Source organism: Chiroxiphia lanceolata, chromosome 6, assembly GCF_009829145.1.
Source record: "Chiroxiphia lanceolata isolate bChiLan1 chromosome 6, bChiLan1.pri, whole genome shotgun sequence".
NCBI classification, from domain to species: domain Eukaryota; kingdom Metazoa; phylum Chordata; class Aves; order Passeriformes; family Pipridae; genus Chiroxiphia; species Chiroxiphia lanceolata.
In genome coordinates this window covers 177,312-199,626 of record NC_045642.1, presented here as the reverse complement: position 1 = coordinate 199,626, position 22,315 = coordinate 177,312, and the positions used below count along the sequence as shown (strand labels likewise).

Sequence of the window (22,315 nt, the reverse complement as noted above, 5' to 3'; positions counted from 1 at the left end):
CCCCGGTGTCACATCTGCCATCCCCACAGCCTGACCTTCACTGGAACCCGGTCAGTGCTGCACTTGCAGCCACCAAACGGGGTTATTCCCACTTTTGCGGCGTGGGATTCTCATCCCAATGAATCGTAGGATTTGGGAAGGCGGGGGTCTCGAACCCTCGGCCCGGCCTGTCAGTCCTCATACCATAGAGAGGCGCGGGTAGAGCGGCGGCGTGACCGTCGAGAGGGGCGGGTAGAGCGGCCCTGGCCGTGCGCTTAGCGCCCCTTGGCGGGCGGGCGGGCGCGGCGGCGGCGGTTCCCATGGAGATGGAAGATGGCGCCCAGGGGTGGGAGCGGGACCGGGGCGGGAAAAGCGGGATATCGGGGGATCCTGGGGGGAACCGGGGATGGGAGTGGGGCTGGGAGCGGGGTTGGGGGGTGGCCAAGGCGCTACAGGGCTCGCGGCCCACACCCCCCCGCGCCCCTCCCTCACGGCCGCCCCGTGTCCCCTCAGGCCGCCATCGCTCCTCGGCGCCGCTGCAGATCCTGCTTTTCCTCAACGGCTGGTACAGCGCCACTTATTTCCTCCTGGAGGCGTTCGTGTTCGTGTACAAGGGTGAGACCCCCCCGCTCCAGCCCCCTTCCCGAGCTCGCCGGGACGGGCAGGGATGTGATTCCCGCGCGGCTCTTCCCGCAGTGCTGCTCCTGCCCTATCCCGTCTCCAACCTGGTGCTGGACGTGGTGCTGCTCCTTCTCTACCTCGGCACTGAGGCCACGCGGATCTTCTTCGGTGAGTTCCCTCCCCCAAAATTCCAGAGGCTCCACGGGGAGTGCGGAGTCCTGGGATAAGCCCGAAATCCAGCCCCGGATGTTCCAGGACAGGCTGCGCGGGGCTTGGAGCAACCTGGGCTGGTGGAAAGTGTCCCTGCCCACGGAAGGGGGTGGGAACGAGATGGAATATAAGGTCCTTTCCAACCCGAAGCATTCCAGGATTCCATGTGCTAGTTTAAATCGGATACTGGGAAGAAATTCTTCCCTGTGAGGACGGCGAGACACTGGAATGGATTTCCCGGGGAAGCTGTGGCTGCCCCATCCCTGGAAGTTCTCGCAGCCGGGTTGGAGCAACCTGGAGCAGTGGAAGGTGTCCCTGGCCGTGTCCCGCCCTGATCCCGTGTATCCCGCAGGCTCCAAGGGGAACCTGTGCCGGCGGAAGGTGCCGCTGTCGCTCAGCCTGGCGCTCACGGTGCCGGCGGCGGCGCTGGCCGGGTACTACCTGCTGCTCCAGACCTATTCCCTGCGCCTGGAATCCTTCCTGAGCGCCATCCTGCTCCTCTTCTACGGCCTCGAGCTGCTCCTGGGCCTCCTGGCGCTGCTCTCCTTCTCCAGGTGCCGCATCCCGGGACTGGGGACGCGCCGGGGGAGTCTCCAGGTTGGTTTGGTGCCGACCCATCCCTCCCTTTGTCCTTTCCCATAGTGCGGATCCCTACTGAGGCCACACCGGGGACACGGCCCAGGGACACAGGGAAGTGTGACCGGCGCCAGCTCCACTTCCCAGCCCTGGGAAAGGGAGGGATCCCACTTTTTCCACTCCTCATTTCACCTGGACTCATCCCTCCCACCTCTCCTGCTCCTACCTGGACTCACCCTTCCCACCTTTTCTGCTCCTGTCCGGACAAATCCTCCCTCCTACCTCTCCCACTCCCACCTGGACACATCCCTTCCGCTTTTCCCACTTCTACACTTGGACTCATCCCTCCCACCTTTCCCACTCTCACATGGACACATCCCTCCTGCTTTTCCCGCTTCCCACCTCACCCGCAGCATGTGCCAGGGACCTGCTCCTGCCTGAACTCACCCCCCTCCGAACTTGTGCCAGCTCAAGGTACGAAGAATCCTTATTTTTTCTACGCCCTTCCGGAACAGTTCGCTATTTTCCAATAAATATTTATTTTTACCTGGTGCCTGGGAATGTGGGAGCGCTCCGGGCTGCCCTGGGAAACACAGGGGAGCCCCTCAGAGGACGATGTGAGGCAAAACAGGCACTTAAGGCTCCCCAAATCCCTCCCCTTCCCAAATCCCACGGCAGGAACGTGACGGGAGCGCCGTGTAAAAGACTTGACAACGTCATCGAGTTTATTACACAATATTTTTCCAACCTATCCAAAGACAAATCTAATCACTGCGAGCAGGAGGGGGCAGCTCCTCGCTGGGGCTTCCAGGGATTCGCTCTGCAAGTTTGAGGGAATTTTTTTTTCCCCCCCTCCACTATTTGGAAAGAAACTAAAAATCTGTGGCGTTTAAGTAAAAAAAACCCGGACCTCTCCTGCCGAGCGCTCCCACCTCGTGGGGCTTGGGAAATCGGGGGGGGTGTTATTCCTGATTTTGGGGAGAGTTCAACTTAAAAAGACTTCCCAGAGCCTGGGTTTTCCCGCCTTGGGAATAGCTCCGGGGGGCGATTCCAGCCCTGGAAGTCACCGGTGTGTCCCGGCTCATCCCAACCCTCCTGGGCTCTCCCTCTCCTGCTCGGGGATCCCGAGGGATCAGGAGGGGAGCCGAGGGAATCGCAGCCTGCCCTGCCTCCTCCGCTTCCTCTAAAACAAGGAAGGCGCCGCGGGAGAGGCCGGAGCTGCCGTTCAGGTGGGAATGCTGCTGTGGGGAATGTCGGGATAGAGAAGGGGGTGACCCCCGGCCCAGCTCCAGCCCCTCTTTTCCCAACTCCTGGAGGGCGAGGGTGGAAAAGGAGGAGAGTGGCCCGGTGTCCCGCCGGGGCGATGGGGACGGGAGTGTCCCCAGGCGATCCAGAGGCCGGCACGTGGCTCCTGATCCCGGGATTGGAGCCCGGGATCGGGAGGGCTCCGTCCCCTCCGTTTACCCCCCCCCGGATTGGGAAGGGCTCACAAACCTCCCTCCATGGAATAAAAGCACCATTTCTCTTTGGGTCCGAGTGTCCACGGAGCGGAGCGGGATGGCCCCGGGAAGCAGCAGCAGCAGCAGCAGCAGCAGGTGGGGGGGGGATTCCCAAGGCCACGAGGTGCTGGGAGAGGGCTGGGAGTGGCTGGGAAGGGGCCGGGATGGGGCGGAGCGGCCTCGGGGCGTGTCGAGGTGAGGAGATACGAGTCCATTAAAAACCACTTCCTGCGGAATTCCTGCGGGGAGAGAGGGGGGGTGAGGTCAGAGCCCCCCTGGTCCCTCCTCCCCCGGGGCTCCCGGGCCCCCGACCTGCCTCAGTGGTGCCGGTCCCTGTCTCTGTCCCTGTCCCGGTGCCGCTCGTGCTCCCGGCTCCGCTCCGGGAAATAATCCTCGTGCCGCTCGTCGCCGTGCAGCAGATCCCGGTGCCTCCGGCTGCTCTCGCGGGACCGGCTGGGCGAGCGCTCCCGGGATCGGTGCCTTTTCCTTGGGAAAAGAGCGGGACGAGAAGACAAAGAGAGGCACATTTCAGTCACTCACCCCGGGCCCCGCCGGGCTGGATCTTCGGATCCAGGGGCAGCATCCAGTTAGGTGGGACCCACAGGGATACCTGGAGCTGCTGCTGGAGCTGCTGCTGTAGGATTTGGCCTCTATTCCATGCAGGCAATCCTTGAGGGAGGAGAGCAGGACGCGGCACCGCTCGTCCCCGGCCACGCGCGACTGTTTGATGACGGCGATGGCCGTGAGCAGCGTCTCGATGGCGTTGCTGTAGTCGCCTGGGAAAGCCGGGAGCGAAGGGATCAGGAGCGGGAATCCGCCCCGGGACGGGGTCTGGGAAGGAGGCGGGAATTACCTGCGCTGGCGCCGGACACGGCCTTGGAAATGGCGCTGCTGGAAATGGCGCGGTTGCGGTTCATGATCTCCTCAAACTCCCCCTCGCTCACGGCCGGGGGCAGCGGGCCCAGCTCCCGGCTGCTGGAATTCCGGGATTAGTAGGGCACCCAAAGCCTCCGGGAGCATCCCATCCCCTCCCTTCCCGCCCCTATTCCCCCCCTCCCGACTTCCCCCCGCCCGGCTCACCTGCTGTGGTTGTAGGGAGCCATGGCCTTGCCATAGGTATCCGGGGGGGGTCCCAGCGCGGCGGTGGGAGGTGGGAAGAAGGCGGGATTGAGGTGCAGGGCGGGGGGAACGGCCCCTGGAGGGGGCACGGCCAGGGGAGGGGGCAGCCGGGGCGGCGGGGGCAGGAGGTGCTGGTAGGGAATTCCGGGAGGAGGAGGAGGGACCCCGAAGGCGGAGGACAGGGGGGGCGGGGGGGGCATGGGCGGGGGGGGCAGCCCCATGAGGGGCAGTGCGGGGGGGCGGCTGAAGAAGGGCAGGACCGAGGGGGGCTTTTCCATGCGGGAAGGGGGCAGCGCGCTGTCCGTCGGCGTCGCCCGGCCGTCCACGGCGTCCACGGAATCCCGGGAGTGGGCCCGCGGCGGCACACCTGGAATCGGGACGGGGGGGGGGAAGAGCTGTGAATTCCAGCTGGAGGGTCTCCAGGTCTCGGAGAGCTCCCGCTCCTCCTCTTCCTCCCACCCCCGGAGAGCTGGAGGTGCCCAGGGAAAAGATCCAGCTGGCCAAATGCAGCCTCCGCTTCCATGGGTTTTTCCAAGAGCTCGCCAAGAACCCGCACGGTGCCCTGAGGGACAGGGAGGACACAGGGACAGGAGCCAAAAGCCACAAGGAGCGGGGGGAGATCCCCAAAGACCCGGAGAGCCTGAGCCACACGTGGATTTGGGAAGGCCCAAGCGTGGAGGAGCACGAGGAGGGGGCAGAACTAACAGCAGTGGAGCCGCTGCCAGAGGAAGGAAAACTCGGCATTCCAAGAGGGACAAGAAGCCTTTCTCTGTTCAAAGAGGCTTTGAGGATGAGAAAGGAGGGGCTTGAGGGAGCCACGGCTCCCAAAGGATCCATGGAAGCTCCGCTGCGCCCCGAGGGCACCCGGAACTCTCAGAGATCGCTCCCTGCTCCACCAAAACTCCAGGGGCAGGTCGGAGGCCGGGAAGGGGGTGGTTTTCCTTGCACCAAACATGCCATGGGACCTACAAAGACCTCCTTGGACACTCCTGCCAGGACAATCCCTGCGGATCCCGTCGCATCGCTGCGGAGTGAGGCCAGGACCACCTATCGCCATACGGCCAGGTCCCAGCTGGAATATTCCTCCAGTGTTGGGCACCTTACCTCCGCAGGGATGGAAAAACTCTGGAGCAGATCCAGATTGGAGCTACTAATAGATATGGAGGGTCTTAGCTATGCCCAGAGCCTGAAGAGCTTAAGCCCATTCAGTTTGGAGAGGAGGAGGAGGAGGCTACGAGGGATCTTCGCAGTGTGGGAGCACCTAAAAGGGGATCATAAAGACTCGGGTCAGGAGCTAATCCGGCTCAGGAACGGGAAAAACAACCCCCACGCACTCCTGCTTTTCCCCCCGTGCCGAGGGCTCGCGGGGCTGGGCCTGGCAGCTGATCCGGGGGGGAGTTTGGGGGGCTCTGTGTGCCGTGGATCCCCCCGCCCGCGTCGTCCCGACGCCGCACTCACGTTTCCGAGCCTGGGCCTCGAACTGGGACAGGTTCTGCCGGGTGGCCAACCTCACCTCCACCTTGTCTCCGTTCAGGATCTTCCCGGGAAGCAGCTCCAGCAGTTTGTGCACCGAGTTCTCGGAGGCCACCACCACCTCCGCGTACCTGCGTGGGACACGGGGAGGTTCACCCCCTGCTCCAGGTGAGGGACCCCCTTCCCAAATCCCACCCTCCACACAGACCCCCCCGTTCCTGATCCCATCCCGGTGTTCCACTCCCCCACACAGACCCCCCATTCCTAATCCCATCCCGGTGTTCCACTCCCCCACACAGACCCCCCGTTCCTGATCCCATCCCGGTGTTCCACTCCCCCTCCTCCCTTTTCCATTCACTTTGGGAGTCTCCGCTTTGCCATCCTGGCTCTGGGTGCATCCCCTGTGCCAGCCAGGAAAAGCACCCTCACCCCTCCCCAAAACCAGGGACGTGCCGGCTGCCCCCATTCCCGCCCCAATCCCGTCAGCTCTCACCCCTTGGATTGGCCATTGGCTCGGTTTTCCGCGAATTTCAGCTCCACCACGTCGTAGACTCCGACGGAGCGGATGGTCTGGATCAGCTGCTGGTCCGTCGTCCACTGAGGGAACAGGGAACGGGATGTCTGTCCATCCCCAGTGTCCCCCACCCGCCTCAGGAATGTCACCCCCAGAGTCCCTCAGGGAGGGATTCAAATCCTCTCAGCTCTGGAAAAAGCCCTGGGAATGGATATCGGAGGTCTCCCTGTTCTCTGGGCAAGACGGAGCCTTCCCAGAACTCTCCCTATGGGAAAAGGGGATTTGGGAGCAGCTCCCAAAGGTCACGCCCATGGAGGGGCACCAGGGTGGGCACCCACCCCAAAGTGCTCAGAAGCCCCTCAGGGATGCAAATCCCTTTTTCCTGAGGATCCCAAGGCCAAGCCCAGCTCACAGCCCAGCCTGGAATGCCAGGATGGTGCGGATTGAGGAGGAGCTGCCCTTCCAAATATCCCAGAACTCCCCTAAAAAACCCTGGAGCCCCCCCAAAGAGCTGAGAAACCCACCCCAAAAAGCCCTGCAGCCCAACATGGGTTTCCTTGAAGCCCTCAGGGATACAAATCCCTTTTCCCTGAGGATCCCAAGTCCAAGCCCAGCTCACAACCCAAGATGGGATACTGGAACAGTGTGGATTGAGGAGGAGCAGCTCCCAAAAGAACCCAGACCCCCCCCCCCAAAAGAGCCCCAAATCCCCTAAAAAGAACCCTTTAATCCCCTCAACAGAGCCTGGCAGCCCCTCAGGGGTTTCTTTGGAGCCCTCAGGGACACAAATCCCTTTTTCCTAAGGATCACAAGGCCAAGCCCAGCTCACAACCCAGGTTGGGATACTGGGACAGTGTGGATTGAGGAGGAGCAGCCCCTCCAAAGATCCCAGAACCCCCTGAAAAGAGCCCCAAACCCCCACAAAAGAACCCTTTAGTCCCCCCAAAAAGGGCCCAGCAGCCCCTCAGGAGTTTTTCTGAAGCTCCTTCGGGGTTTCTTTGGATCTCTCAGGGATACAAATCCCTTTTCCTTGAGGATCACAGGGCCAAGCCCAGCTCACAACCCAGGCTGGGATACCAGGATGGACTGAGGAGGAGCAGCTCCCAAAAGAACCCAGAATGCTCCCCGAACACCCCCAAAAGAGCCTGGCAGCCCCTGAGGGGTTTCTCTGGAGCTCTCAGGGACACAAATCCCTTTTCCCTGAGTATCCCAAGCCCAGGCTGGGACAGCGTGGATTGAGGAGGAGCAGCTCCCAGCGGAGGAGCCCAGAACCCCCCAGAACCAGCCCCGAACACCCCCAAAGGATCCCGACGAGTTCCCAAACTCCCCGGGAGGGCTCTCCAGCTCCTGCCCGGCCTCACCCAGGAGAAGCTCCCGACGTAGACGGCGGCCCTCTTGTTGCGGAGCCCGCTGTAGGTGTAGAGGATGGCCGGGGGTTTGCTGTGGGCCTTGGGGGACGGCTCCGGACGCATCTCCGGAGGCGCTTCCGAGCCGCCGGAGCGCTTGTCCTGGGGCTGGGAGCTGGCCGTCAGCACGTCGTCGTACAGGTCCATCTGGTCAGCATTACTGAACTCCGGGTCCTGCCGGGACAGCACCGCCAGAGCCCGCTTTGGGAAAAGGGCTGGGGAAGCCTCCCGCGCCGCCTCCAAACCGGCCGCCCCGACCCCCCAGCGGAATTCCCGCCCCGATCCCTCGGTCTGGGTCTGTGCGCGCTTGGGAACCGGGGCCGCCCCTCGCCCGGGCAATCCCAAAGAAACGGGCTCTGCTTTCATGGAATCCTGGAACGGTTCGGGTGGGAAGGGAGCAGGATCCTTAAGGATCACCCATTCCCACCCCCTGCCTCCCACCTTCCCCTAATGGGAGCTCCCAGGGATGAGCTTAAATCCTTTGGGAAGGACATATGTAAATCCTGGGGGATATGGAGGCGAGGACACTTGGATTTCGGGACTGAAGCAGAGGTTAGAATCAGAATCATGGAATCCTGGGAATGGTTTGGGTGGGAAGGGACTTTAAGGATCATCTGATCCACCTTCCACTATCCCAGGCTGCTCCAAGCCCTTTTCCAACCTGGCCTCGGACACTTCCAGGGATGGGGCAGCCAAGGCTTCCCCGGAAAATCAATTCCAGGGCCTCACCGCCCTCACAGGGAAGAATTTCTTCCCAATATCCCAAAACCCCCACTGGGCTCTAGCACATTCCAAGGACCGGCCCACTGGGATCTCAGCTTTCCCAAACGGGACAAGACCCAAGCTGCTGCTCCTGGAAACCACCAGGAAGAAATTCCCACTTTGGAGGGCAAGAGTTCAGTGGTGGAAAAACCAAGCGCCCTCCAGGGATGAGCCTCTCCCTCCTTGGCAGCTCATGCTTCCCAAAATTCCAGCTTGGGAGCTGCACACCCCCTCAATCCCTCCGGGAGGATCCATCCCATAGGAGCGAGTCACAGGGCTGGTGTCCCATAAAAACCAGAGGTTCTGTTCCCAGATTTTGAATTCCAGGCAGTTTGCATAATGTTTTCCATTGGAGATGGCGTGAGGTGGATAAATCCACGCTCTGAGAGTCAGGGAATTGCAAACGTCCCGTTAGGAGCAAGAAAGGGAAGGACCCTCAGCACGAGGATCATGGAAATCCCAAAATCCAACCGTTTTCCCTCTTCCTGAACCTTTGCATCCGGCTCTTCCCACAGAGTTGACAAAAAGCAGGATCTGAAAAGGGAGCTGGAGTTTTGTGCTCATTCCCAAAAAAGCTCAAGTGTTTGGTTATTCCGACTCCCACGTTCCTACCTCCACCAGGAGCCTTTGGATACGGCCCAGGGCTGGGAGATTCCTGCCTGGAAGTTTCAGAAAGCGCAGAGCAAAAATAGGAAGGAGGAGGAATCACTTGGAATCCCTGAGGATACTTGGAGGATGCCTCAGCTCGGGAGTTTTTAGGGATCCTCCGGCTCCCAGTCCAGGCGCACAGGGATGAAGCCCTGTGGGCACTGTTAGTGGGAATTAGCACATGCTGTGGGATTTGGAATTACACTGGAATCCCTGGAATGCCACAGGGCCACCACAGCTTTGATCCTAACATGGATTAACTCCGGGTTTCCTGCTCCCACACGTCCCAGAGGTGCCGGAGTTGTTGGCCTGGATCATCATTCCAGCTTTGAGGATCCTCTTGGCCACTCAAGGACCTTTGGTGCATTATTCCCCAAATTCCCAGTTAAATCCTTCCACGCTGTGTATTCCAGCTTACTCCAATCCTGCTCCCACCCGTTTCACTTCCTTATTCCCAGAGATCCCAAAGCTTTCACTAAAACCACCCCAGACCCTCCAAGCTCCTCAGAAAACATTCCCACGTCAACTCCAGCCATGGATTCTCCCACTTTTCCACTTTCCACCCTCATTCCTGCAGTTTTCCAGCTCTCCCACCTCCAGGCATACCTTTTTCCTGATGCAAATTCCATAAAAACACAAAAACTGAGGACATTCCTAAGACGGAGCCGTTCGGTCCCAGAGCAAGGTACACTGGGAATCTGGTTTATTCCGGGAGTTTTCCAGGAACGATGCTGGAGAGGTGCTTGGAAGTTGGAAACTCCAGGCAGCACAGACAATTCCCTTTTTTTGGTGGCATTCCCATTATTTTGGCAACTCCTGCTTCTTCCCAGGAGGCTGGAAAGCACCTGGAAGCCCCCCTGGCTACAAGGTCATGGACATGGTTTCCTGGTTTTCCTGAAGGTCTAATCCATGGATACTCTCACCCAATAAGCAGAACAAGCTCCTCTTCATCAGTCCAGGAGCTCTCAGGGAATTCCTTCCTTCCCAGCTCCTCTTTATCCCTCCAGGACCTCCCCAGGAATTCCTCCCTCCACGGTGATTCCTTAATCCAGCTGTTTTCCTTCCACTTCCCGCGGCTCTTCCTTTTGCCAGCTTCCCTCCACAGGTTTTCCACGGCACTTTTCCGTCTTCCACCCTCTCTCTTCACACTTGGCTCTCCCAGATCCAAAAATTCCCTAAGATCTGCTTCTCCAGCACCCATTCCCTCCTGTGAATCCCAGACATCCCTGGGATGGGACAGGTGGCACAGGGATATCTTCCCACCAGCGATCCCACGGATTCATCCCTCTGCATCCCTTCACTGTGTAATTCCCTGGAAGTGCCTCTCCCAGCCAGGATTCCTCATTTTTCCAGGGTGCGGCTAAATCCCAAATCCCAAACACTGCACGACCCACGGGGAAAACCCTTTAACCCCGGCCACTGGGATTTGGGAACGATCCCAGCCCTTTCCCAGCCACGCCTTGGCCGAGCTGGAGGCCCCTGGGGAGGGGGTGGATCCTGATCCCGGCCCTCACCTGGGTGAATTCCTCGTCGGCGTAGATGTCAATCAGATCCACTCCCTCGGACATATTTCCAGAGGCGGGAAAAGCGGGAGCCCGGGCTGGGACCGGGACGGAGCCGGGACACGGAAGGTGCTCTGGGAAAAGGGGGGGGCAGGGGGTGTGTGAGTCAGCGAGGCCTTGGGAATGTGTTGGATGTGCCCCCACAAATTCCCTGTTTCTCCTCTAAATCCCTTCTGCCCCCAAAATTCCACCTTTTCCCCCAAATCCCTGTATCGCCCCAAAGCCCCTTTTCCCACCAAATCCCTGTCTCCCCAAACTCTTCCCCCCTAAATCTCCTCTGTCCCTCAAACCCCAATGTCCCCCCCAAATCCCCTCTTACTCCTCAATTCCCTTTTCCCCCCAAATCCCTGTTTCCCCCGCCAAATCCCACGTTCCTGCCAAATCCCTGTGTACCCCTCAAATTCCTCTTCCCCCCAAATCCCCTCTGTGCCACCAAACCCTCTTTCCCCCCAAATCCCGTCCCCCCAAAACCCTGTGTCTCCTTCTAATTCCCTCTTCCCCCTAAATTCCCTCTTCCCCCCAAATCCTGGTGTCTCCCTCAAATTCCTTCTTTCCCTCCAAATCCTGTCTCCCCAAATCCCCTCTTCACCCCAAATCCCTGTGTCACCCCGAAATTCCTCTTCCCCCAAATCCAACCCCCCCCCCAAATTCCCTCTGTCCCCCAAAACCCCGTCCCTCCAAATTCCCTGTTTCCCCCCCAATCCCCTTTCCCCTCCAAATCCCCTAAATTCCTTCTTCCCCCCAAATTCCCTCTGTCTCCCCAAATTCCCTGTTTTCTCCCCAAATCCCCTGTGTCCCCAAATCTCCCTTTTCCCCCAAACCCCCTTTTCCCCCCAAATTCCCCGTTCCCCCCCCAGATCCCACCGCCTCCCCTCGCCCCCCCCCCCCCCCGCCCCCCCGGCCCGTCCCCGCCATACGCGGCCCCGCGGAGCGGCGGAGCCCGATCCAAGGGGGGGAGTTCGGGAAGGGAGGACGCGATGGGAGGGGGCGGCAAGTCGCGATATGTCGCGATAGGTCGCGACCTCCTCCCCCCTTCGCCCCCCCCCCGACCCCCCGTTCCCGGCCCCGCGCGCGCCGCCCGCGCTCACCGCCAGCGCCGCCGAGCCCCGCCCACTTCCTGCGCAGGACACGCCCACTTCCGGCAAAGCCCCGCCCACACACCCCCAGGCGCATAGAGTCGGGGGGCGGGGCCAGAGCGGCCACGGGCAAGATGGCGGCGGCCAGGGTGGGGGGAATGGGGGGGAGAGGGGAGGGAAAACGGGGGGGAAAAGAGGGGAAAGGCGTGGGGAAAAGGGCAGGGAAAGGGAACGGAAAAGGGGAAAAGGGGAGGAGAAGCGGGAAAAGGTGAGGGAGAGGGGAAGAAAGGAGGATGAAAGGATGGGGGGGGAAAGGGGAAAAGGGGCGTAACAGGGCTAGAAGGGAGAAAGGGAAAGGGGGAAAAGGAAAGGGAAAGAGGATTTGGGGGTAAGGGGGGGAAAGAGGGTGCAAGGGAAGGGAAAAGTGGAGAAAAGAGGAAGTGGGGGGAAAGGGGGACAAAGGGAAGGGGGAAAAGAAGGGGAAACGGGGGGAATGGGGTGTAAAGGAGGAAAAAGGGAGGGCGGAAAGCGGGAGGAGAAGGAGGAAAAGGGGGGAAGGAGAAGAGGGAAAGGAGGGGATAGGGATTTGGAGGAGAAGGGGAAAAAGGGGGAAAGTGGGAAAGGGGGAAAAAAGGGAAAGAGAAGGAAAGGAGGGACTGGGAAGGAAGGTGGGAGAAGAGTGGGGAAAAGGGGGGTCTGGGGGAAAAAGGGGATTTGGGAGACTTTTGGGATAAGGGATTGGGGGCAGCAGGATGTGAGAAGGTGTTATGGGATGTGGCTGCCCCGGGGGGAGTTTGGGAGCAGCAGAGTCTGGGGGTGGTTTGGGATTGGGAGTGGTGTCCTGCAGGATTTGAGGGGGGTCCCAGCCCTGACATCCCTGGGCATTCCCTGTTCCCAGCTCCGCTCCCTGCGCCGGCAGCTGGCGGTGCCGGTGATCCCCCGGCGTGGATACCGCGGGGATTCCCCCCCGGATTCCGGGAAGGACGTGCTGGAGATCCCGCTGCCCCCCTGGCAGGAGCGTCCCGAGGAGCCGCTGGACACCAAGAGGGCCCGGCTGCTCTACGAGAGCAGGAAAAGGGGGATGCTGGAAAACTGCATCCTGCTCAGGTGGGATCGGCTCCAGGCGTGTCCCAGGGGGGGGGGCATTAACAGGGAAGAGCCCCAAGAGTTGTGGGAAGGGCTTTAGTGAGGGACTGCACAGCCAAAATCCGTGGGATAAACCATCCCGAGGGCTCTGCTGGTTCAGGATCCAGCGGGGTGGATGGAGTGGAGCCAAAATCCTTTGGAGGATGTGTGTAAATCCTGGGATGCGTGGGGACCTCTTCTCCCATCTCCCACCTGTATCCATCCCTTTTCCAGCCTCTTTGCCAAGGAGAACTTGGGCAGAATGAGCGAGGAGCAGCTGAACCGCTACGACCGGCTCATCAACGAGCCCAGTAACGACTGGGACATCTATTACTGGGCGACTGGTGCGTGGGGACACCCCTTGGGACATTGGGGTGGGCCCCTGGGACACCGGGATGGCCCCCGGGAGATCAGGATGGGTCCCCAGGACACTGGGATGGACCCCTTGGAGATGGAGATGGGTCACTGGAACACTGGGATGGGCCCCTGGAAGATGGGGATGGGTCACTGGGAGACCAGGATGGGTCACTGGGACACCAGGATGGGTCACCTGGACACTGGAATGGGTCACTGGGAGGCTGGGATGGACCCCTTGGAGATGGAGATGGGTCACTGGAACACCGGGATGGGCCCCCAGAACACTGGGATGGACCCCCAGGACCCTGGGATGGACCCCTTGGAGGTAGAGATGGGTCACTGGAACACTGGGATGGGCCCCTGGAAGATGGGGATGGGTCACTGGGAGACCAGGATGGGTCAGTGGGACACCAGGGTGGGTCACCTGGACACTGGAATGGGTCACTGGGAGACTGGGATGGGCCCCTGGGAGTAGGGGATGGGTCCCTGGACTTCAGGACAACGCGGAGCTGATTTTTCCCTGTTTTCCTGCAGAAGCCAAGCCGGCTCCGGCGGAATTCGAGCACGACGTGCTGGCCATGCTGCGGGAATTCGCCAAGAACAGGAACAGGGAGCAGCGGCTGCGGCAGCCGGACCTGGAATACCTGTTCGAGCCCCCGCGCTGACCCCTCCGTGCCCCTTCCCCGGAGCAGCACAGGGACACCGGGATCTGTGGAATTGCTGCCGCCTTCCCTGTGGTTCTCCTCCTCCTCCGGCAGCCTCTGGACACTGTGGAATGCTGGAATGCTGAATAAAGCCGGGGCTGCTGGCCCTGCTTCCCTGCATTGTGACCTCAGGGTCCGGTCCTTGGGGACATTCCCACCTCTGCTCTGGCACGTCCCATCCCACTGATATCCCTAATTCCCACCTGCCCCCTTTTCCCCGGCTCCCAGGGAGGTGGCCCCACACCCGGAAGGGCTGTACCCCCCTCCCGAAGTGCTCCAAGCTCCGCATTCCCGGTGCTCTGGGACTCCCCCGAGTCCCGTTGTCGCGGTTGCCGGGAGACCGAGTCACATTCCGCGGCAACATTCCACACCCTCTCGGCCGGCCGGGAAGGCCGGGAGCCGCTGCCAGCACCTCCAGCCATGGCGTAGGGCCCTTCCCTGGGGTTATCCCGGTGCCAGGATGCCTTCCCTGCCGCAGGATTCCCCCGCCGGGGGCTTGGGCACGGGATTCCCGCTGGTGAGGGTGCACGGCGGGGACCGCTCCGACCTGCTGAGCTTCTACGTCACCACCTACGAGGTGTCCTTTGGGAAGAGACCCCCGGGATTGTCCCACAAGTTCGAGGGGCGTGTTTTGGGAGTGAAACCCCCCGACCAGGCGTCCGTGCACCCGCTCCTGGGGGTCCATTCCGGATCCGGATACGTCACCAACAACTACTCGGCCCTGTCGTCCCTGATCACCCCGCGCTCCGAGTGGTAGGTCCCTGCTCCGGGACGAGTTTGGGGGGGAAAATGTTGGGATCGCTCCGTCACGGCCGTTCCCGCCGCAGCCCGGACCCCTTCGTGTCCATCTCCGCCACCTCCGAGGATTTCAGGCCCTTCGGGCGCCCGCAGTTCCAGAGGATCCTGCCCCAGTGCGTGGATGAGCCGGAGTGTTCCTATCCCCCGGAGTTTTCCCTGTCCCGGATCCGTTACGAGGGGCTGAAGCCTCCCAAGTTATCCAGGGGATCCAGCGCCAAGAGCGGCTGCACCAGTCCTGCCCAGCCAGGTATGGATTTGGGGTGGGGGGGATCCAGGGAAAGCTCCCTGGGAGGGTTTGGGGTGTCGGGACCCCAGGGAAAGCTCTATTCCCGGGAAGATTTCGGGATCCCCAGGGAAAGCTCCATTCCCAAGAAGATTTTGAGGTGTTGGGATGCCAGGGAGAGCTCCATTTCCAAGAAGATTTTGAGGTGTTGGGATGCCAGGGAAAGCTCCATCCACAGGAGGGTTTGGGGTCCTGGTGGTTCCAGGCCCAGTTCCATCCCCAGGAGGGTTTGGCATATTGGGATCCCAGGGAAAACTTCATCCCTGGGAAGATTTTGGGATTCCCAGGGGAAGCTTCATCCTTGGGAAGATTTTGGGATTCCCAGGGAAAGCTTCATCCACAGGAAGATTTTGAGATCCCCAGGGAAAGCTCTATCCACAGGAAGATTTTGGGGTGTTGGGATCCCAGGTAAAGCTCTATCCACACCAGAGTTTGGGGTCCTGGTGGTTCCAGGCCCAGCTCCATCCCCAGGAGGGTTTGTCATATTGGGATCCCAGGGGAAGCTTCATCTCTGGGAAGATTTTGGGATCCCAGGGAAAGCTTCATCCCTGGGAAGATTTTGGGATCCCAGGGAAAGCTTCATCCCTGGGAAGATTTTGGGATCCCAGGGAAAGCTTCATCCACAGGAAGATTTTGGGGTGTTGGGGTCCCAGGGAAAGCTCCGTCCACAGGAGGGTTTGGGGTCCTGGTGGTTCCAGGCCCAGCTCCATCCCCAGGAGGGTTTGGCATATTGGGATCCCAGGGAAAGCTTCATCCCTGGGAAGATTTTGAGATCCCCAGGAAGATTTTGGGGTCCTAGGGAAAGCTCCATCCCCAGGAAGATTTTGGGGTCCTAGGGAAAGCTCCATCCCCGGGAAGATTTTGGGATCCCCGGGGAAAGCTCTATCCACACCAGAGTTTGGGGTCCTGGTGGTTCCAGGCCCGGCTCCATCCCCAGGAAGGGTTTGGGATATTGGTGGTTCCAGACCCAGCTCCATCCCCAGGAAGGGTTTGGGATATTGGTGGTTCCAGACCCAGCTCCATCCCCAGGAAGGGTTTGGGATATTGGTGGTTCCAGGCCCAGCCCCATCCCCAGGAAGGTTTCGGGATACTGGTGGTTCCAGGCCCAGCTCCATCCCCAGGAGGTTTCAGGGATGTTGGTGGTCCCAGGGCCAGCTCCAACTCTGGGGATTTTGGCTCTGTCAGTCCTGGAACCAAATCTGAGGCTCTGGGATTGTTGGAGCCCCCCTGCCCTGCGTCCCCCACCCCCAAACACGGGGGCACAGGCGTATCCAGGGTAATTGCAGGGCTGGGAACGGTGCTGGGAGCAGTGGGAACGTGCCTGCTCCGTGTGCTCCCACAGATCTCCCCCAGTGGAAGCCGGATCCGTCGTCGGGCTGCCCCCCGAGGGACGCGTGCCGTCTCCCTCTGGAGCCCGGCGTTCCCGCCCTGGATCCCTGCTGCCCCCAGAACCGCCACGTGAGCGAGGGCAGGGGGTGGCGAGACCCCCGTGGGGAGGGGACGCTGTATCCCGGTGCTCCCGGTCGGGAAGCAGCGGGGTGAGCGGGATCCCATCCCCGTGTCCGTGTCCCCTCCTCATCCCGCCGTTCCCGCGCAGGGTTTGCCCGCCACGGGCCACCGCCCCCTGTTCGCCCCCCTGGAACTCCGAGTGGGACCACAGGGATCCGGCGAGAAGGTGGGTGTGGGAATGCCGCCCGTCCCAAACCTCCTTTCCCGTGGGATCAGGCGCCCGACCCGCCTCCATCCGTCCGTCCGTCCCGCAGGATCCGCAGGGATACTCCACGATCCACAACCAGCACCTGACCAACCTTTCACCCCTGGCTCCCGTCGCTCCAGGTGAGTTTGGGGTGGGATGCAGCCCCCCCCCACCCCGGGAGGGGGGAATTCCACCCTCACCGGCGCTTCCCTCCTGGATTTCCCAGCCTGGTGGTCGCAGGGCCCCACCTGGGCTCCCAGATCCGTGGAGGGTGTCCAGGTCCCGCGTCCCAGCGGATTCAGCACCAACAACCTCCCCACCAACCTGTGGCACAACGACGACCCCTTCATGTGACCCCCAAAATCCCGGGAGTCCCAGCCTCGGCTTTTTTGGGCAGCTCCCAAATCCCCGTGAGAGCAATAAAGACCCTGCGCACGATCCCGGTCGCCCCCCCTCCCCCTCGGTTTTGGGGGGTTTTCTTGCGTCCCAAATCCTTCCGGGAAGGAGAACTGGAGGGGTCAGGGGGTGTCACTTGTCCTGCGGCCACCGGAGGGCGGTACGAGCCCGTTTTTCCGAGCTGGATTTGGGATGACACAGCTGATTTGCGGCAGGGAAATCCAGGCAGGGCTGGGTGGGAAGCGGGAGGATGAGGAGGAGGAAGGACCCCGTAGGGTGGGCACGGGGGGCGCTCGGGGGGGGCTTCGTCCATGTCCTCCCTGGCCACGGGGCAGTGGAAGGGCACTGGGAAGGGGGTCTGTGCTCCCAGGGGCGGCTCCCTGGGATGTGGGGGATCGCAGAGGGACCCTCACCCAGTTTAGGACCTCACATCCCGTTTAGGGCCTCAGTTTAGGGCCCCAGGTCAGGACCTCCCCGCTCAGTTTAGGGATCCTGACCCAGCTCACAGACACACACCCCCCCCCGCTCAGTTTAGGGATCCTGACTCAGCTCACAGACACACCCCCCCCCGCCCCCCCAGTTTAGGTACCCACACTCAGTTTAGGGCCACACACCCAGTTCAGGGACCGACCCCACCCAGTTCAGGGCCCCACGCCCAGTTTAGGGCCCCGGTTGAGGGTGGGGATGCTGATCCCAGGCTGCCGGGCAGGGTCCGGGAATGGGGCGCGAGGAGGTCCCGCCTTGTTTGGGGACAGGGCGCGGCCGGGTGGGGCACGGGGAGATCATGAATGGGGCGCGGGGGGGGGCGTGGGAACGGCGGGGCGGGGCATGAATGAGGACCGGGGGCGTGGCCCCGAGGTGGGCGCGGCCTCCCATTGGCCGGTCGCGTTGCCATGGCCACGGCGTCGCCCCGCCCACGTCCCGCTCCCGGGGCCGCTCCCGGGGCCTCTCCCGGCGCTCCGCGATGGGAAGCGGCGGCTCCTCCGGGAGCGGGGCCCCCGTGGCGGCCGCCGAGGGCCCCGACGGCACCGAGCAGCGCCTGGAGGTGCGGGCCCGGCAGGTGCCGGCCGCGCTGTGGGCCGAGCCGGGGCTGCGGAAGCTCTACCTGAGCGACGCGGGGCTGCGGGAGATCCCGGAGGAGCTCGGGGAGCTGCGGCACCTCCGCACCCTCGCCCTGGACGGCAACGAGCTGATGGAGGTGCCCGAGGCCGTGTGCGACCTGCCCCGCCTGGCTCACCTGTACCTGGGCCGCAACGGGCTCCAGGGGCTGCCTCCCGCCTTCTCCCAGCTCCAGAGCCTGCGCTGCCTCTGGATGGAGGGGAATTTCCTGGCACGCTTCCCCCGCGCCCTCCTGCACCTTCCCGAGCTCCGCAGCCTCCAGCTGGGGGACAACCGGCTGTCCCAGCTCCCCGCGGGGCTGCCCCGCATGGCGGGACTGCGCGGGCTCTGGCTCTACGGGAACCGCTTCCAGGAATTCCCGCCCGTGCTGCTGCGCATGGAGGGCATCCGCGTCCTCGACCTGGATCGCAACCGCCTCTCCCGCTTCCCGGACCTCACCGGCCTGCCCGCCCTGCGCCTCCTCTCCTACGACCACAACCCCGCCCGGCAGCCGCCGCGGGTCGGGGATGAGGTCCGGCTGGTGGGGGACGGGGCGCAGGAATACATGGAAGCGCGGCAGGAGCGGCTGCGGAGCCTCCAGAGCCCGCAGGAGGAGGGGGAGGAGGAAGGAGCCGAGGCCGCTACGGTGCCCGCCGAGGATGGGCCGCAGGACGGGGAGGGGGAATTTGAGGCCCTGACGGGCTCCCGGGAGGAAACATGAAGGATGCGGGGCCTCCACCTGCCTCCCAAGGAATTCCCAACTCGTGCTGGGAAAGCAGGAGGTCACAGCCTCCACGTGGAAAACCGACAGTCTGAGGATCGGGATCTCCCAGCTGGGACAGCGAGGAGCTGCCTCCTGGATCTGCAGGGCTCAAGGATTGCTGGCGGGATCCACGAGCCCACCCGGGAGCATCCCAAGGTGTCTTGGATTTGGGATACAGCCCCCTGCCCTGAGGGGTGACCCCCCAAACCCTCGTGCCCAGTCCCAGTGTCCCCACGAGGACGGGGACATTCCCGCCCGGCCACTTCCAGAAATCCTTTACTCCCGTCTCCGTGGGCAGCACAGGGAAAAGCAGTGCCAGTTGTATCCATTCCACATGGATCCTGGCATCCTGAAGAGCTGCAGGGTTTGGGAATGAAGGCACAGACCCCTTCTCACCCCCAAAATCCCCATCCTGCTGCTGGAATTGGGCTGGGGAAGAGAATTTCCCACCGGGCTCCTCCTCGCCCTCAGGTTTGGGAAGGAGCCGATGGAAATTCCACCTGCCTCTCTCCAACCTGGAAAGGGCTTTCCCTCTATGGCAAGAGGAGACTTTCCAAAACAGGCACCAAATCCAGGGCTCTGCTGCCTTATCCCCCCTCTTCCCGTCTCCAAGTGCCTCTTGGACCAAACTCAAGCAATAAAGAGCACAATTCCAAGGAAACCTGGTGTGAGGGGAAGGTGACGAGGAGCAGCCTCAGGAAAGGTTTATCTGGGATCCGAACACGGCAACACATCCCGGTGCTCCTGTTATTTTTGACGTTGGAGGAGTCCCGTTTCCCTCCACCTGTCTCCAAGCCGTTCCGGTGCGGTGGGAAGCTCATGGATCCGAGGTCTGGAAGTTGCCGGAGGTTTCCGACCGCGCAGCCGCTTTTAATCCCGAGGGGTTTGGGTTTGGGGGCTGGGAAGCAGCCAGAGCTCCTACCACATCCTCCCTGGAGCTGGCAGCGCCGGATTCCCCCCCCTTTCCCACTCCACAGTGGCTATTTTGGACACGTGGAGCATCCTCAGCTGCGGGATGTGCAGGAGCTGTCCGTGCCACCCCTTCCAGCAGCGCAGGCTGAGGATGCTCCTGCCCTTTCCGGCAGTAATTCCAGGGATTTAGGGCTTGGCAGGAGCTCGTCTTGCTCTTCCCTCTTGGATTCAGGTCTTCCCGACAGGTCCAGCTTTCATTCCCTCTTCCCACCCACTGTGGGACTGGGGAGCAGAGTACCCTCCGAATCCCACAGATTCCCAGGAACGCAGTCCTGGAATGTTGGGTGGCTCCCAACCCCTCGTGCCATCAATGTGAGGGTGCTGCTGCTTTTCCTGGGAAGACACTGCTGCTCACTAGCAGGAATTATCCATCAGCCGGGGGGCAGAGACCCTCAGAATTCCAAACCCCGGCTCTAAGTGAGATCCAAAGCCACTGGCTCCATGTAAACCCACACCAGCCCATCCATGCCTGGCAGGAATTGGGATGCAGGTGGCTCTCGATGCCACCCCCCCGTCCTTATGGCCGGGATCAAATCCAGGAGCTCCTACACTTGGGAAAGGGGGGATCCTGCCTCCCTGGGGTCTTTTCCCACCACCCAGTTTTTTCCAGCCCTGTTTCCCACACCCTGGCTGGGGAAGGAGCTGGATCCTGTGACGATCATGGTGACACCAGGACCAGGAGCTGCCGCAGTCAGTGGGAATCTGACAGATTCCTGCTCCGCTCAGGTATTTTGGGAATGTTGGCACCGGCGAGCCCCGGCTCCTGGGAATGCATCATCCATACGTCTGTCCCTATATATATCCCTGCCTCCTCTGCCGGCCCGGCGTGTGCCGGCTTGTGGCCTCTCCGCAGCCGGGATCATGCTGCTATTCCCATCTGCTCCCGCTGGCTGCCAGCACAAAGGAGCGGGATCGGGAATTGCGGCGGCTCCGAGCAACAGGAGCGCCGGGATTGCTGCGCTTTTTGCCGCGTTCAAAGGTTTCGGGTGAAAAAAGAAACCTGGTGCCGGTGTGGGAGCCCAGGCAGAGCCAGGCCACCAGAAGCTTAGGAATGCTGAAATGCTGGAATTCCCGAGTTTGGCTCGGCTGGAGCCAGAGCCGGAGTGGGAGCAGCCACCTCCCCTCCAGCCGGCTGTGGGCGGCCCCCGGACAGTCCTGTCCCTGCATCCCAGGGCCCGAAAGGTGCATCCAGAGGGATTTCATCCAGGATATGGAGGACACGACTGTCCTACCATCCCAGTTTGGAATTTCTTTTATTTATTCAAGAGCGGCGTTTGCTGAATTATTCATTGGTCACCGGAGCCTTTGCGGTGGCTCCCAGACACATTCCCTGTGGCACCACCCGGGATAAGGTTTCCTGCCTCTTCCCACCCTCCAGGGCCACATTCCAGTCCCTACCCAGCACTTCCAGCCCCAAGGAATCCGTCCCAGGCCTGGATGGAATGGGAAGTCTCCCCTCCAGTTGTCACCCGGCTGGGGGTGTCACCGTTGTCCCCAAAGCCCCCAGGGGGATCCCAATCCCAGCAGGAACCTCCCACTCCCAGCCACCCCTCCTTAGAACTTCTTCCCAGGGCTGCTCTTAGTGAACCCTCATTAACTGCCCTGGGAAGCCCCAGGATTTGCCAGAGGCATCCTGGAAACCCCGGGATGCTGTGGGATAGAGGCTGTCCTTGTCCCTTTTGCAGGGACACTTTGGAGAGGGTTCCTTGTTTCCTTTGCCCCCCCAAAATGTGTCCCTTTCACCAGAAGGTCCCCCAGCATGGCCTGTCCCAACCTCGGGAATGTGGAGAGGAATAATCAGTGAGTGGGGGGTGGTAGTCAGTGTTTTCAGGGGGATACTCAGGGAATTGGGTGGATACTCAGGGCTTGGAGGGGGATATCAGTGTTTTGGGGGGATACCCAGTGTTTGAGGGGAATACTCAATGCTAGGAGGGGATACTCTATGTTGAGGGGGATACTCAGGGAGTGGAGGGGATACTCAGGGCTTGGGGAGGATACTCAGGGAATAGGGGGATGCTCAGGAAATAGGGGGATGTGCAGTGCTGGGGGGATGCTCAGGGAATAGGAGGATACTCAGGGAGTGGGGAGATGCTCAGGGAATAGGGGGATGCTCAGGGAATAGGGGGATGCTCAGGGAGTAGGGGGATACTCAGGAATGGGGGGATGCTCAGGGAATAGGGGGATGCTCAGGGAATAGGGGGATGCTCAGGGAGTAGGGGGATGCTCAGTGCTGGGGGGATGCTCAGTGCTGGGGGGATGCTCAGGGAATAGGGGGATGCTCAGGGAGCAGGGGGATGCTCAGGGAATAGGGGGATGCTCAGGGAATAGGGGGATGCTCAGTGTTGAGGGGATGTCCAGTGCTGGGGGTCTCTCGGTGCTGGGGCACTGCTCACCCAGGTTTCCCATCCCCGCCCGGGGTGGGATCCGCCCCCAAGGATCCGCCCTCCCGCTCCCGCGGTCCCGGAGCCGAGTCACGCTGGCAGTTACTGACTGTCCTTTATTACTGAGAGCGGGGGCTGCCTCCAGAAAACGAGGGGCCCCGCTCCCCAAAAATAGGATTCCGCCAAGGAGACGCCCCGACCCGCGCGCCCCTTCCCTGGCATCGCCAGCCGGGCACCCCCCGCTCCCACCGCTCCTCGGCCGGGCCGCGCTGGGATCTTTAGTTGGGTGGGGGTTTT

General features: G+C 61.7%; 5 protein-coding genes across 11 annotated transcripts; 4 read left to right on the top strand and 1 right to left on the bottom strand.

Annotated features, from left to right (window-relative positions):
- The first annotated feature begins 83 nt into the window (after positions 1-83).
- Positions 84-1,932, top strand: TMEM216 (transmembrane protein 216). The gene is made up of 5 exons (XM_032691772.1): positions 84-325; positions 493-594; positions 676-768; positions 1,163-1,364; positions 1,453-1,932. Exons 1-5 carry the CDS (start codon positions 313-315, stop codon positions 1,466-1,468), a joined length of 426 nt encoding a protein of 141 aa, XP_032547663.1. The 5' UTR covers positions 84-312; the 3' UTR covers positions 1,469-1,932.
- Positions 1,933-2,085: 153 nt separating this feature from the next.
- On the bottom strand, positions 2,086-13,597 carry CPSF7 (cleavage and polyadenylation specific factor 7). Of its 6 annotated transcripts, none has more exons than XM_032691757.1 (10): positions 13,352-13,597; positions 10,322-10,443; positions 7,353-7,571; positions 5,971-6,074; positions 5,463-5,608; positions 3,966-4,371; positions 3,739-3,860; positions 3,496-3,661; positions 3,202-3,371; positions 2,086-3,124 (listed from the first exon to the last, which is right to left on the bottom strand). In XM_032691757.1, the coding sequence occupies exons 2-9, from the start codon at positions 10,373-10,375 to the stop codon at positions 3,203-3,205; spliced, it is 1,386 nt and encodes a 461-aa protein (XP_032547648.1). In that variant the 5' UTR covers positions 10,376-10,443; positions 13,352-13,597; the 3' UTR covers positions 2,086-3,124; position 3,202. The 6 variants fall into 6 exon arrangements, with proteins under 6 accessions (XP_032547648.1, XP_032547646.1, XP_032547647.1 ...); XM_032691755.1 differs by lacking the exon at positions 13,352-13,597 and adding an exon at positions 11,458-11,491; XM_032691756.1 differs by lacking the exon at positions 13,352-13,597 and adding an exon at positions 11,287-11,430.
- SDHAF2 (succinate dehydrogenase complex assembly factor 2) lies at positions 11,505-13,748 on the top strand. 2 transcript variants are annotated; one of them, XM_032691768.1, is made up of 4 exons: positions 11,505-11,594; positions 12,344-12,552; positions 12,805-12,914; positions 13,462-13,748. In XM_032691768.1, the coding sequence occupies exons 1-4, from the start codon at positions 11,580-11,582 to the stop codon at positions 13,590-13,592; spliced, it is 465 nt and encodes a 154-aa protein (XP_032547659.1). In that variant the 5' UTR covers positions 11,505-11,579; the 3' UTR covers positions 13,593-13,748. The 2 variants fall into 2 exon arrangements, with proteins under 2 accessions (XP_032547659.1, XP_032547658.1); XM_032691767.1 differs by having other exon boundaries at positions 11,565-11,594; positions 12,293-12,552.
- Positions 13,749-13,871: 123 nt separating this feature from the next.
- LOC116788719 lies at positions 13,872-16,850 on the top strand. Its single transcript, XM_032691765.1, has 6 exons — positions 13,872-14,384; positions 14,459-14,676; positions 16,055-16,170; positions 16,310-16,387; positions 16,476-16,548; positions 16,635-16,850. Exons 1-6 carry the CDS (start codon positions 14,092-14,094, stop codon positions 16,760-16,762), a joined length of 906 nt encoding a protein of 301 aa, XP_032547656.1. The 5' UTR covers positions 13,872-14,091; the 3' UTR covers positions 16,763-16,850.
- Positions 16,851-17,755: 905 nt separating this feature from the next.
- On the top strand, positions 17,756-19,251 carry LRRC10B (leucine rich repeat containing 10B). Its single transcript, XM_032691180.1, has one exon. The coding sequence runs from the start codon at positions 17,769-17,771 to the stop codon at positions 18,621-18,623; it is 855 nt and encodes a 284-aa protein (XP_032547071.1). The 5' UTR covers positions 17,756-17,768; the 3' UTR covers positions 18,624-19,251.
- Positions 19,252-22,315: the final 3,064 nt, after the last annotated feature.